General features: G+C 40.9%; 1 protein-coding gene across 1 annotated transcript in view; it reads left to right on the top strand.

Annotated features, from left to right (window-relative positions):
- LOC139449622 (fibrillin-1-like) overlaps positions 1-14,884 on the top strand; it is a 109,480-nt gene that overhangs the window by 55,872 nt on the left and 38,724 nt on the right. Inside the window, exons 7-12 of the mRNA XM_071231098.1 lie at positions 437-562; positions 1,729-1,854; positions 6,291-6,419; positions 8,032-8,157; positions 11,196-11,321; positions 14,350-14,517. Coding sequence (XP_071087199.1) covers positions 437-562; positions 1,729-1,854; positions 6,291-6,419; positions 8,032-8,157; positions 11,196-11,321; positions 14,350-14,517 — 801 coding nt within the window. The remainder of the gene's footprint in view (positions 1-436; positions 563-1,728; positions 1,855-6,290; positions 6,420-8,031; positions 8,158-11,195; positions 11,322-14,349; positions 14,518-14,884) is intronic.

A 14,884-nucleotide genomic window follows, 5' to 3' on the forward strand; every position in this document is an offset into this window, starting at 1 on the left:
TATAGTCATGGTAGAATGTTTTTCCTGGTAGGCCATTGTCCCATGGACACGGTTGTTATATAACATTATATTGCAACTAGCCGGTAGATGATAATTAAGATACTAGCTGTCTAAAGTAAATTTACATATCAGAGATTCTTTAGTAAAATTTGCCTATGACACATCATTAGAAGTCAGTAGTTTATTTAATTTAAAATATATTTGATGAAACATCCGAATTTGGTATATACCTATTTCCTATACACGCTTACATATATAAACCATGCATAATACATGCACGCACGCACGCACGCACGCACGCACGCACGCACACATCCAAAACCGCTCTTATACAGGTTTACATCCGTTTAGACTTGAGACTATGCATGTACATCGTACTTGTGCAACATTAATAAAATAATGTGATACCATCTGTACTCAAAATGTTTTATTTCAGATATAGACGAATGTGCAGGGGCCATGCACACCTGTCCTGGCCCGTGCGTCAACCTACCCGGATCCTACAAGTGTGATTGTTCCATACCCGGATACCAGCCAAGCTCGGCTGACCACTTTTGTGAGGGTATGTGATTCTCATTCACTATAGTGACGTTTCATCTGGGAAGGCCAAAGATAACACATCCATAAATTGCTTTAGTATTTTTTTTTTATAAGATCGTGTTTACAAACCATCCCGTCGGATGCAAGTGGATAGGGAAAAAAGTCAGGAAAAGGTTCCGTTTCACAAGCTCTCCTTCAACACCCGGACGCCGATGTGGGGTAGCAAAAGCCCGTTGCTGTGTACAAAGACGTATCGAGTTTGTTTGGGCGGGGTTGTTTTTATCAAGAAATGCCTACTCGGACAATGCTCATTGAGGGTTTAGTTTGTTTGACGAGGCCCAGGATCCCAAACCACATGTCAGGGTATTCCATCGCGTTATAAATAAATCACTTTAACATTTTATTAAAATACACTTCAGAGCGGATTTAATTTCCATCTCGACAAAATCGAAATAGAACCAAGTTGCATTTGAAAAGTTACAATATCATAATTGATAGACATTTTTGCTTCAAATTTGAGTGAGTTTGGTTTAATGCTGATTTTAACACTATACCAGTTATATCACGGCGTATCAGCTTATAATGTGGGAGGAAATCCCGAAGTGATGTAGGTCTCGGGGGATTACAGCTTTGGTGAAACCTATGAGAACGGGTATGGTGCTGACAAACGTCGAGACATAATCGGTCCCGCTGAACAATCTTACAAAGAATCACCACCTGACAATTGAACCTATGGAAGTTTTACATATCAGGGGTCTATTTGGCGCATTTGACACTGACATAGCTCATACACTCCACGTGCACAGCACCATACTATGCTGCAGACCCCTTTTCAAAGGAAATGGATTCTTCCGTTCCACGTGGAACGCCTGTTGTCGCAGGATTCGCACCGAAGTTTCTTAAATTTGTGCAGCAGTGCCTTATTATTGCGATAATGTTCTGTAATTTGACCTCAAATATCATGAACAGGTAGAAGAAAACAATAAATGAAAATGTGTATCGGAGTAGAAATTCACAAATCAATGATATAAACATTGCTTATTAGAAATTAATAATATAAACACAAAGTTACAAAAACGTTCCTGTCCAACGCGTGGCTGCTCTGAGATCCAAGGCATTATATCAGCAACATTTATACCTTGCAGAGAACAACCGACCAGGCGATTGTTTTACCTCTTTGTGTTTCAGATTTTGACGAATGTTCATTCAATAATGGCGAGTGTGACGACATCTGCATCAACCGTCGCGGATCGTACGAGTGCCGCTGTGATCAGAAGGGTCTGAAATTGGCCGATGACCTACATTCGTGTGTGGGTGCGTACCAAACATACCATGTTTCTTTTCCGGTTCGTTTCAGCTCCACTGGTCGAAGACCATTTAAGTTAAGGGTGTCGTCCGTGAATTATGAGGGAGCAACTATTATATTCACAGGGGGTGGGAGGACTTTTGTTTGAGATCAGCATATTTATTTTTTATCTTAAGAAGCCCAAATATTTGTTCCAACTTAAACAGGGGCTCAGTTTTATATTTCTAAATATACAAAAAATAAATAAATGTATTCTTTTGATACTTGTCTGCCGGAATTGGGCAATTTGCTTCCTACAAAGACGACCCCGACAATCAAATGACCGTTTTGACCGGTCTCCTGACCGTTTTAATTAATTTTATTGAATGGTTCATAGAGAAATTCTTTATGCACGGCACGTCGGCTGTGTATGTTGAAAAGACTGTCCTATGTTTCCAAAGCAGAAGTATTGCTTTAAAATGCCGAACTAAAATCTGTTCCGATCAGTGTACTTCATACTTTCTGACTATGCAAACCCGACAGTTTTTGAGTGAGTGAGTTAGGTTTAACGCCGCCTTGAACAGTATTCCAGTCATGTTAGCTTAATGTGTGAGGAAAGCCCGAAGTAATGCAGGTCTCAGACGTTTATCACTTGGTGAAACCCACGAGCACGGGTATTGTGCTGACAAACCTAGAAACATAATCGGGGCGAATTGGGATTCGAACCCACGACCATAGGTTTCTGGCGTGCGCAAGGGGCGCAACTTTGTACAGTGAATTGCCGTGCCTTAAACGACTGGACCACCCGTCCCCCCTCTATAATTAGATAGTTCGTAAACATAAGAAGTTAAGGTGGATAACAAACTTGATAAGTGCAACAATATTTCAAAGTTGGCGGTGACCTGACAATAATATAAAGACCTGATGTTTCCAGAGTACATTTTGGGCTGATATCGGTGGATTTGTACATTTGGTGAATGAGTTGTCCCTCAATAAAAGTCACAATTCAGTTCTCCATAACCAGCCCAAACGGTCACTGATAATGAAAACTTGATATTACTTGGCTCCCAGTGAAAATTAAATTAATCTATCGATTTAACTAAAATTAAATACACGAAAACTCGTATGTCATGAGGTCACAGTTGATTATCAGGCCAATCAAACACAATAAGGTGAACGTTACCTGATGCTGACATAAAATATTGTTTAACAGTAAAGTCAATTTTAACTCTAAACTGACAGGACCCCCAACATAAACATGCCCCTCAGTCAAACCAATTTTTTAATTTGGACACTGCCATTTCATATTTACGAGGGTGGGGTAGTCTAGCGGTCACAGCGTTAGATCGTTACCTTGAAGACCGTTTTCGATCTCCACATGGGTACAATGTCTGAAGTCCATTTTTGGTGTCCCCCGCCGAGATATTACTGGAATATTGTCAAAGGCGGTGTGGGGCGGTCGGGTAGCCTAGTGGTTAAAGCGTTCGCTCGTCACGCCGAAGACTCGGGTTCGATTCCCGACATGGGTACAATGTGTGAAGCCCATTTCTGGTGTCCCCAGCCGTGATATTGCTGGAATATCGCTAAAAGCGGCGTAAAACAATAGTCACTCACTCACTGTCACCCATTCGTCACCACTCGCCCCTTTCCGTAACCTGCTATTCGGCTTGTCCCGGAATAACACGAGTTGGTCACGAATGACTGTCACCATGTTTCAGTATTAGTCATATCAACACGGTGCTGTTACGCCAGTTACAAAAATAGTTTTTTCTCTGCCAGCACTGTTGAGTTATTGGCGGAAAACAAATGAAGGAAATGTCGAGATAAATACGTCGCACACTTGACATTTAATTTCCCAGAAGTATCCACTATAACAATGACGAATTTCGAATGACTCTTTAACCCAACTGACAATGGTGTAATATGTCCGACGTCGCGGAAGTATAACCATCCCATCAGGAGACAGGATTCAGATACTGAAATTAATAAGGAAGTAGTGATTGTTCGTAGTATTTGTGGAGAGAACAGACGCAACCACGTGGAGTAGCGATCGTGATTAGCACTAGGAAAATTAACACTGATCGTGACTGTGTAAACAAGGACAAAGTAGACGCATCACGAGATTAGATGGGATTTTATCTTGTCAAGTGAGTGGGAGATGCAGGCCGTGTTTTACACATTCGAACCTACGATCATATCATAGTTTTCTGAAAAACATAGGGCGGTCGGGTAGCCTACTGGTTAAAGCGTTCGCTCGTCACCCGGGTTCGATTCCCGACATGGGTACAATATTTGAAGCCCATTTCTGGTGTCCACCGCCATAATATTACTGGGATATTGCTAAAAGCGGCGTAAAACCATACCCACACATCACACTCACTCTGATACGCCGACGGACCCAACTCTGTACAGCAAATTGCAGCGCCCGAGACCACTTAGTCCTGCACCATGACCGTGGAATATATTTATTTTATGAAAAAATAATAATCTAGAAATGCATACAAAAGCAAGTCTAGCCAGCTCAAGCTAGCTCTATTCAGCATAGTCCATGTTTAGACTCAAGAAGGATATTGTGTAATATAAGATTTCAGAGACTAAATGTTAGTCTAGAGACCACTGGGCCTTCCACCCTATAGATTGAATAAGTTTCGTGATCATATCTGTAGATAGACCGTTTATAACAGAAGCTTCTGGTTGTTTTGTAATACACGTTATTTCTGAAGATGATTTCCCCTTCTCAAGATGCGATTATCGTTACACCGATAAAATAGTTGAGCAAGACTGAGTAAGGTTTTACGCCGCTTTTACCAATATTCCAGCAATGTCGCGGCGAGGACACCGGGAATAGGCTTTACACATTGTACCCATGTCGGGAATCGAACCCGAGTCTTCGGCGTGACGAGCGAACACTTTAACCACTAGGCTACCTGGCCGCCCCTGGTTTTAGTGAACAAGTGTTGCTAGAATATAGTGAGTAAGTTCCAATGTAATGGTCAATCAGAAGGTTCAAATCACAATAACAATCACGGTAACCACCTGTGACCAAACAAGCTGATTTGACGGCCGCATCACCGCGGAAGCTTATGGTTTTAGAAATATACTTCTTTCTCAATCATTGTAGGTAGGCATTTCAAATAAGGGTTAGATCTGGGATAGAACCGGTCTTCAGCAACCCATGCTTGCCGTAAAAGGCGACTATGCTTGTCGTAAGATGCGACTAACCGGACCGGGTGGTCAGGCTCGCTGACTTGGATAATGCATGTCATCGATCCCAATTGCGTGGATCGATGCTCATGAGGTCAATCACTGGATAGTCTGGTCCAGACTCGATTATTTACAGACCGCGGTCATATAGCTGGAATATTGCCGAGAGCAACGTTAATCAACAACAACAACAACAAAATACTACAACAGATCCCGTCATCATTTTCTATCCTCGATGCGGGCCAGAGATGCGACGACACTTGAGTGGCATGTTGTGTCGCTATATACAACGTTCTCTTTATCCTGTATTGATGAATAGCCTTTGATCTCACCGTCGAGCAGACGATACAGGATGTATCATGATTTAGCCTCATATGTCGCCCTGAGTTAACAATATGGCTGAATAGCATGGTGCTGTGCCAGAGTTTGTTTGTTTTTCTGTTAAACACCGCACACTATTCCAGCTATATGACGGCGGTCTGTAAATAATCGAGTCTGGACCGGACAATCCAGTGATTGACATGAGCATCTATCCACGCAATTGGTATACGATGAAATGCATCAACCAAATCAGCGAGTCTGACCAGCCAATCCCGTTAGTCGCCCCTTACACCAAGCATAGTCGCCTTTTACGGCATGCATGGGTTGCGGAAGACCTATTCTACCCCTCTGTGCCATTGAGTGAGTGAGTCTGTGTTTGCGTGATGGGTGGGCGAATACGTGGGCAGGTTGGTGATGGGTGGGTGGGTAGACCGGTTGGTGACTGGGTGTTTAAGTGAGTGAGTTGTTGTCGGTTGAGTGAGTCGGTAGGTGTTTTATGAGTGAGTGAGCGAGGAAAAAGGTTAGTGAGAGGATATGTTTTATTTGTTTGTTGTCGCCTCACTCAGCAATATTGCAGCTATATCACAGCGGTCTATAAATAATCCATTGATTAATAATATGAGCGTCGATGCACGCAATTTGTCAGCGACCCTGACCACCGGACTCCCTTAGTCGGCTATTACGACAAGCACAATCGCCTTTTACGGCTAGCATGGGTTGCTGAAGACATATCTACCCCGTATCTTCACGGGTAAGTGGACATGTGAGTGAGTGAGTGAGTGAGTGAGTGGCTATGTGGATGTGTGAGTGAGTGAATGAGTGGATGTGTGAGTGAGTGAGTGAGTATGTTGAAGTCGTAGCTTATGTAGTTTCACACACATTGCAACAACTAAACGGAATTGTTTTTTTCTCGGGTTTTTTTTTTCGTTCGTCAAGTTAGATTTCAACGAGTGTGAGCGTTATGGCGAGAAGCTCTGTCGGCACGGGTACTGCGTCAACCTCGACGGTTCCTACCGCTGTGAATGCGAGAGCGGCTTTGAACCTGGCCAAGACGGAACCTACTGTGAAGGTAAGAAAATACAGAAAATAATCTGTCATCAATACTGCTCCTGCTATGCCGTATTTCCTCAATTATCACGTTCAGTTTACTTATAGATTCGGCCCTCATTACATTGTTAACCTTTCGTATCTGTGACGAGAGGGGACAGTTTCGAAAACTTGGTATTACAATGTTAATTTTGAAACTGCACTCTGAAGAGCTGAAACACGTACGTGAATTCGTAGCTGTACAAAAATAATAAATATGTATTTGGACCTAAATATTTAGGTCCGTGTTTGTATTTGCAACTTATCTCGAAGGATTAAAATATATAAAATATATAGGTAGGACAGATGGGTTATTATGTTTTATTTGTGTACAGCAACGAATTCCTGAGGTTGAAAAGGGGCAAAGAATGTCAATAGATGTAATATGACAACGAAGTATATGTGCGCTACCGACAATCCAAAGTGGGTCACCACAAATCTGATAGAGTGCTCTCCCTTGTTACACAGAGGTGAAATGCTTCGATTAAATTTCATTGCCAAGTTCATGAATGGGTGGTTTTGTGTTTTGCGCGTTCAGTTCCAGGTACAAATGATTGTAATATTTCTTTTTATTAGTTACTGTATTTTTTTAAATCCTTGTCTATTTACCAGTGTTGCCAATATGCCATATCTACATATCATGATCTAGGCCTAGTACTGACACTGGCAGTAGAAGAACTTCAAGAAGGCAGAATGTCAGTGAATCATATATCCAGAAAGGATGTTTAACAGTTTATGAAAATATTTTGTTTTAGTATGTTAAGTATTTTGCCAGAATATATTATCAAAGTCAAAATACTCATACTGATAAATGAAACCGGTGTTGTACTAAGAGCTTATTGTTTATCCACTTATGGCGCTATGAGACTTGCTGTCAGGCTGTGACTTGGCTGATTATGTGGTATATTGATGGATTGTGCTTCCATGCAGTCACTGGTTTGTCTGGTCCAGATTTGATTTTTATAGATACAGTCTCGTTAATCCGACAATCGGCTTTATCTGACACTATAATGATTGGGACCGATTAAATCAGTGCTATTTTGACCCATTAATGTGACAGTCTCGCATTCCGACTCCGACACACCTAATTTTCTTCGAATTACCAAAATCACTCATTAATCAGTCTCGTTAATCCGACACAGTGATCAGCATACGTCATCTGCCCGCGAGTACACAGCCTGTGTTTTGATGCGAGACGAGTCTTTAAGCTTTGCGGTACCAGTTTCAAACTTGCGACTTCCATTCAATACTATGCTTTTTAAAGTATTTTGAATAAGTCATACAGTCCATAATAGTTGTTTTGTGTTGAGCTTTAGAGGTTGCATGATTAGAAAACATATTCCGCTAACAATGTAACATAACAATATGTGTTTGTATTGTTATCTATCGTGTCCGATCACGAACATTGATACTGCTAAATTTCGTTAATCCGACATTCTCGTTAATCCGACATAATCATAGGCAACGAACCATGTTGGATTAACGGGACTTGACTGTAGTTGTGATAAAGCGGTAACATTGCTGAGTACACAGTTCAACAACAGTCATTCATTAATCCATGTCGTTACTTGTGTGCAATGTTTCTATTTCTTCAGATACAGACGAGTGTCTTAATAACAATGGCGGTTGCAATGATCGCTGCGAGAATCAGTTCGGCTACTTCAACTGCTACTGCGACATGGATGGGTTCCTCCTGGGGGAGGACGGCTTCACCTGTGCCGGTGCGTGCATTGTCATTGTAACATACAGACACCTACCACCACCCCCCCATTTTGTTTTTGGGTGACAATTTGTTTTTCTGTTTATAGATTTGACAGAACCAGAGGCAAAAAAAACACAATCAGAAACTGAATTAAAAAAGTTTAAATATGTTTTTTATTCGTCCGTTCACAGGAACCTGGGTGACGTTGTACAAAACAACCTTAGCGCTACGATTGTTGTAAGTCTGTGTTAGATATGGGAGTTGCTCCCGCCAACGCTATTTTCTAATATTTCTTATTTTTTCAAAATTGTCTGCAAAGAGCATTTAATTTGGAATCCTAGATAAATGCCTGCTTTTACAAGCAAGCACCAGGAGTTCGTGGTTATAGAGAAGGTGTTTGATAGTATAAGAAGTCATACAATTTTATTGAATCTTCAGATTCCTGTGGTCTGACTGCATGTGCTATCTTTGATGGATTAATATAGTTGAAAGCTAAATAAAGAAAACAAAGCCTTTTTTGACAGAAGTAAATGTGCGTACATGTTTCTGTAAAAATAGTACTAATTGGATTTTATTTTCCCCCACTAAACCAACTGACTTTTAACATATTAGCTAACACTAGTCTTGGGGGGGAGGCAGAAAATGTCATCAATACTAGTTCTTACGCTTCTGAATTCAAATGAAATTCATATTATGTTCTTGTCCTTATATACATATTACCATGACCTGTAAAGATCAGGGGTAGACTAGATTTTCAGGAATCCATGCTTGCCGTAAAAGGCGACTATGCTTGTTGTAAGAGGCAACTAACGGGATCGGGTGGTCAGGCTCGCTGACTTGGTTGATGCATGTCATCATATCCCAACTGTGTGGATCGATGCTCATGATGTCAATCACTGGATTGTCTGGTCCAGACTTGATTATTTACAGACCACTGTGATATGGTGGGAATATTGCTGAGTGCGGCGTTAAACAACAAACAAACAAACATGTTTCTTAGGAGTGACTTTTATTCAAACTTTACTCACTCAGCATGCTCAGAGAATAATGTGATCAGACAGTTACATTGTTGATGCATATCTATCAATATATTTAATCTTGTTGCGGAACTGTTCCTTTACTTAAAAACACGAGGAAGTTCTTGACAATAGTTCTATTCATTAATGCACTTCCTCATGGAATCATATTAGTTGATTATGGAGATGACAAATATTGACATATACCGATTGACTGGTACACTCTATCATGCAATAAGTAGAAGATATGATGATGACAGATACTGACAAGTGTCACATCCAGTAATTAATAGATATGGTGATGACAGATATTGACGAGTGTTGCATCCGGTAATTAATAGATACGATGATGACAGATATTGACGAGTGTTGCATCCAGTAATTAATAGATATGGTGATGACAGATATTGACGAGTGTTGCATCCAGTAATTAATAGATACGATGATGACAGATATTGACGAGTGTTGCATCCAGTAATTAATAGATATGGTGATGACAGATATTGACGAGTGTTGCATCCAGTAATTAATAGATATGGTGATGACAGATATTGACGAGTGTTGCATCCAGTAATTAATAGATATGGTGATGACAGATATTGACGAGTGTTGCATCCAGTAATTAATAGATACGGTGATGACAGATATTGACGAGTATTGCATCCAGTAATTAATAGATATGGTGATGACAGATATTGACGAGTGTTGCATCCAGTAATTAATAGATACGATGATGACAGATATTGATGAGTATTGCATCCAGTAATTAATAGATATGGTGATGACAGATATTGACGAGTGTCGCATCCAGTAATTAATAGATATGGTGATGACAGATATTGACGAGTGTTGCATCCAGTAATTAATAGATATGGTGATGACAGATATTGACGAGTGTCGCATCCAGTAATTAATAGATATGGTGATGACAGATATTGACGAGTGTTGCATCCAGTAATTAATAGATATGGTGATGACAGATATTGAGGAGTGTCGCATCCAGTAATTAATAGATATGGTGATGACAGATATTGACGAGTGTTGCATCCAGTAATTAATAGATATGGTGATGACAGATATTGAGGAGTGTCGCATCCAGTAATTAATAGATATGGTGATGACAGATATTGACGAGTGTTGCATCCAGTAATTAATAGATATGGTGATGACAGATATTGACGAGTGTCGCATCCAGTAATTAATAGATATGGTGATGACAGATATTGACGAGTGTTGCATCCAGTAATTAATAGATATGGTGATGACAGATATTGACGAGTGTTGCATCCAGTAATTAATAGATATGGTGATGACAGATATTGACGAGAGTCGCATCCAGTAATTAATAGATACGGTGATGACAGATATTGACGAGTGTTGCATCCAGTAATTAATAGATATGGTGATGACAGATATTGAGGAGCGTCGCATGCAGTAATTAATAGATACGGTGATGACAGATATTGACGAGTGTCGCATCCAGTAATTAATAGATACGGTGATGACAGATATTGATGAGTATCGCATCCAGTAATTAATAGATACGGTGATGACAGATATTGAGGAGTGTCGCATCCAGTAATTAATAGATACGGTGATGACAGATATTGACGAGTGTTGCATCCAGTAATTAATAGATACGGTGATGACACATATTGACGAGTGTCGCATCCAGTAATTAATAGATACGGTGATGACAAGTATTGACGAGTGTCGCATCCAGTAATTAATAGATACGATGATGACAGATATTGACGAGTATGGCATCCAGTAATTAATAGATACGGTGATGACAGATATTGACGAGTGTTGCATCCAGTAATTAATAGATATAGATACGGTGATGACAGATATTGACGAGTATCGCATCCAGTAATTAATAGATACGGTGATGACAGATATTGACGAGTATCGCATCCAGTAATTAATAGATACGGTGATGACAAGTATTGACGAGTGTCGCATGCAGTAATTAATAGATACGGTGATGACAAGTATTGAGGAGTGTCGCATGCAGTAATTAATAGATACGTGATGACAGATATTGACGAGTGTGCGATCGAGGCCGACCAATGTGAGGACCAGTGTGTCAACGTACCAGGATACTACAGTTGTGAATGCCTGCAGGATGGCTTTGTGGTTGCCAAGGACAACATAACCTGCACAGGTAAAACCCACTTGTTATTTACTCTCAACGAAATTTTCGTTCATATTCATAATAATTCTGGGGCGGTCGGGTAGCCTAGTGGTTAAAGCGTTCGCTCGTCATGCTGAAGACCCGGGTCCGATTCCCGACATGGGTACAATATGTGAAGCCCATTTCTGGTGTCCCCCGCGATGATATTGCTGGAATATTGCTAAGAGCGGCGTAAAACCATACTCACTCACTCATGATAATTCTATAGTTTTATATATCCAATTTCTTTGTAGCAAGTACAATTGAAAGATCTATTACCAACAGGCATTTGAATCAAATCTTGAAATTCGTACACCCTTATGCCAGTGGGCATTCCAATTTAGAGTTGCTCCTCAGGATCCTATGCAGGCCGTAGGAGGAAACTGACTGGAGTGGGCAGTCAGACTCAAGCTCTTGTCACTAATGTTTGAGTTTTTTCCCTTGTCCAAGATAAACACTGTATATTTGTTTTCACCTCCTAAATCTTGGCATGGCATATTAAGAAAGTGCACAGAACAAGAATTCAGTTCATGAACCATGTATCCTCAATGTAACAATGAGTTGTAAAGACTGATCAACCTATCAATGCATTGCAATTGTCAAAGGCCCCAAGGCAATATATCAATGACATATTCAAATAATTATACTGACATGGGTAGAACATTTTCTGTCCACTGGTCCTTACAATGATGACATAAAGCAAAACTCTTAAAAATGGCAAAGTTCAGCTAAAGTGCCCTTATGATGCCCTAACTGTTGGGCAGACTGGCAAGGACTACAGGACTAAAGTACTCACAGAAATGAAAAAAAACTGTTTTTTGACCTCAGATCTTAAATAAATGCAGTTAATATACAAAATATGTAAATATTCAAACAACTCAATTAGTACTAATTGGGCCTTGGCACAAATACAGCGTATCAAAGGTTTTTATGCCTTTTTACAAGTAAAAGTGTGTAAAAATGTGAATAAAACAGAGTATTGTGAAACAGGGCATAACCAGGTGTAAGTAGATCAAGGTGAATGTCCATGACCTATGACACCTTGACGACAGGTGAGAACAGGTGCATAATGCCTATAGTCTGTTTCTGCTATGTCAATTTGGACTTAGTTTTATTTTTGAATGTTGAAAGTGACGACAAATTACCTCCTGTAAAGTACATTTTGTATTGTTCACTGAGATCAAACTAGCAAATCCAGACTAGTACTTTTCGAGTTGTTTTGTTATTTCGTATTAACAGCGACGTAACACTTTGTGTCAATTTTTAAATTGAGAAAAACAGTTTTTTTCCAATTCCTTGAGTACTTTAGTGCCAATTTCTGATGCTGATATGAGTGGTATCAATAGTTGTAATAAAATGGAAAAAGAAATCATATACTCATAAGACCTCTAGCTGAAGGGCCACATTGGTATCCATTCTCATAGTTTTATATCATCTAATTTCACATTACTATAGAATTGTTGTACGTGTAACAGTGTTGATGTAGCGATCAACATGTGCACCTGTCCATCTGTTCTCCTCTGTCGGTGCCTTTTGATGATTTGGGATTTTTTTTTTATGTTTTCATGACTACTAGTTGGTCTTTACCAAACAAGGGGGTAGTGCTCTTAAGACCAGAGCTCCCAAACCGTTGAATATTTCTAGATGAAACATGCTGTACAGATCGGTCGAGCGGTGAGCAGTTGTGGAGAGTAAAAATGCCTTCAAGAGTTCTTGTCAAGGGAAGGTAACTCTTCACTTGCATGCATTCCTGAATGACGGTGTAGGAGTCTTACTCAAAGGCTACCATGAGAAAATTGCTTGTCCACTGTGAAGATCCAGGTTAGAATTGGTCTCCAGCAACCCATGCTTGTCCCCTGTGAAGATCCATGTTAGAATTGGTCTCCAGCAACCCATGCTTGTCCCCTGTGAAGATCCATGTTAGAATTGGTCTCCAGCAACCCATGCTTGTCCCCTGTGAAGATCCATGTTAGAATTGGTCTCCAGCAACCTATGCTTGTCCCCTGTGAAGATCCATGTTAGAATTGGTCACCAGCAACCCATGCTTGTCCCCTGTGAAGATCCATGTTAGAATTGGTCACCAGCAACCCATGCTTGTCCCCTGTGAAGATCCAGGTTAGAATTGGTCTCCAGCAACCCATGCTTGTCCCCTGTGAAGATCCAGGTTAGAATTGGTCACCAGCAACCCATGCTTGTCCCCTGTGAAGATCCAGGTTAGAATTGGTCTCCAGCAACCCATGCTTGTCCCCTGTGAAGAACCATGTTAGAATTGGTGTCCAGCAACCCATGCATGTCCCCTGTGAAGATCCATGTTAGAATTGGTCTCCAGCAACCTATGCTTGTCCCCTGTGAAGATCCATGTTAGAATTGGTCACCAGCAACCCATGCTTGTCCCCTGTGAAGATCCATGTTAGAATTGGTCTCCAGCAACCCATGCTTGTCCCCTGTGAAGATCCATGTTAGAATTGGTCTCCAGCAACCCATGCTTGTCCCCTGTGAAGATCCATGTTAGAATTGGTCTCCAGCAACCCATGCTTGTCCCCTGTGAAGATCCATGTTAGAATTGGTCACCAGCAACCTATGCTTGTCCCCTGTGAAGATCCATGTTAGAATTGGTCTCCAGCAACCCATGCTTGTCCCCTGTGAAGATCCATGTTAGAATTGGTCTCCAGCAACCCATGCTTGTTGTAAGAGGCGACTATACTTGTGGTAAGAGATGACTAACAGGATCTGGTGGTCAGGTTTGCCGACTTGGTTGATGCATGTCATCATATCTCAATTACATAGATCAATGCTCATGAAGTACATCACTGGATTGTCTGGTCCATACAGGTGCCATCATATTAGCTGGAATATTGGTGAGTGCGGCCTTAAACAACAGACAAACAAACCTTACTCAAAAGAGGTTCTGGAAGCAAGCGGCACCTGCATGAGATTTACTCACAATTTGAAACGATGTTATGTGTCCTTGTTTCATGTTTGCGTGTGTGTGAGTAACCTGAGTTGTTGCTTGTGTCAGAGTGTGAGCAGGATGAGTACTACAGCCGGGCTGATGGAGCATGTCACCCTTGCCCAGCCAACTCCATCGTCTCGTCGCAACTCCGCTCACGCTTCGCCCAGTCTCACGCTGACTGCGCGTGTCGGCCGGGGTTTGAAGGAGACCCCCCATACAACATACCCTGTATAGGTACGTCACAAACAACACATTTCACTTGTAAGAGCTTGGATTGATAATATGGAAATTTTGATATTTCGATACTGATGTTGTACCAGTAAACAAAGAGAATATCAATACAAATATTGTTATTACACTACAGAAGGACATGCCTATACTGCATCATGTGACATCGCAGTGCCCCACTAATATTTCATAATTGGGGAATTGGGGGACGGTGAGATTGGAGATGGTTATGAAAACGTGATGCAGGAGAAAGAGGGGGGCATTAAAATTTATCACCAATGGTGAGGGGAGGGACCATAAAAAATGTCACAGTTCTATATTTTCAAATAACTAAGGTTTAAATTTGAACATTGGGGACTTGGGGGGGTAATGA

The sequence above is a fragment of the Haliotis cracherodii genome, unplaced genomic scaffold (genome assembly GCF_022045235.1).
Source record: "Haliotis cracherodii isolate W230 unplaced genomic scaffold, xgHalCrac1.p SCAF_8, whole genome shotgun sequence".
Lineage (NCBI taxonomy): Eukaryota > Metazoa > Mollusca > Gastropoda > Lepetellida > Haliotidae > Haliotis > Haliotis cracherodii.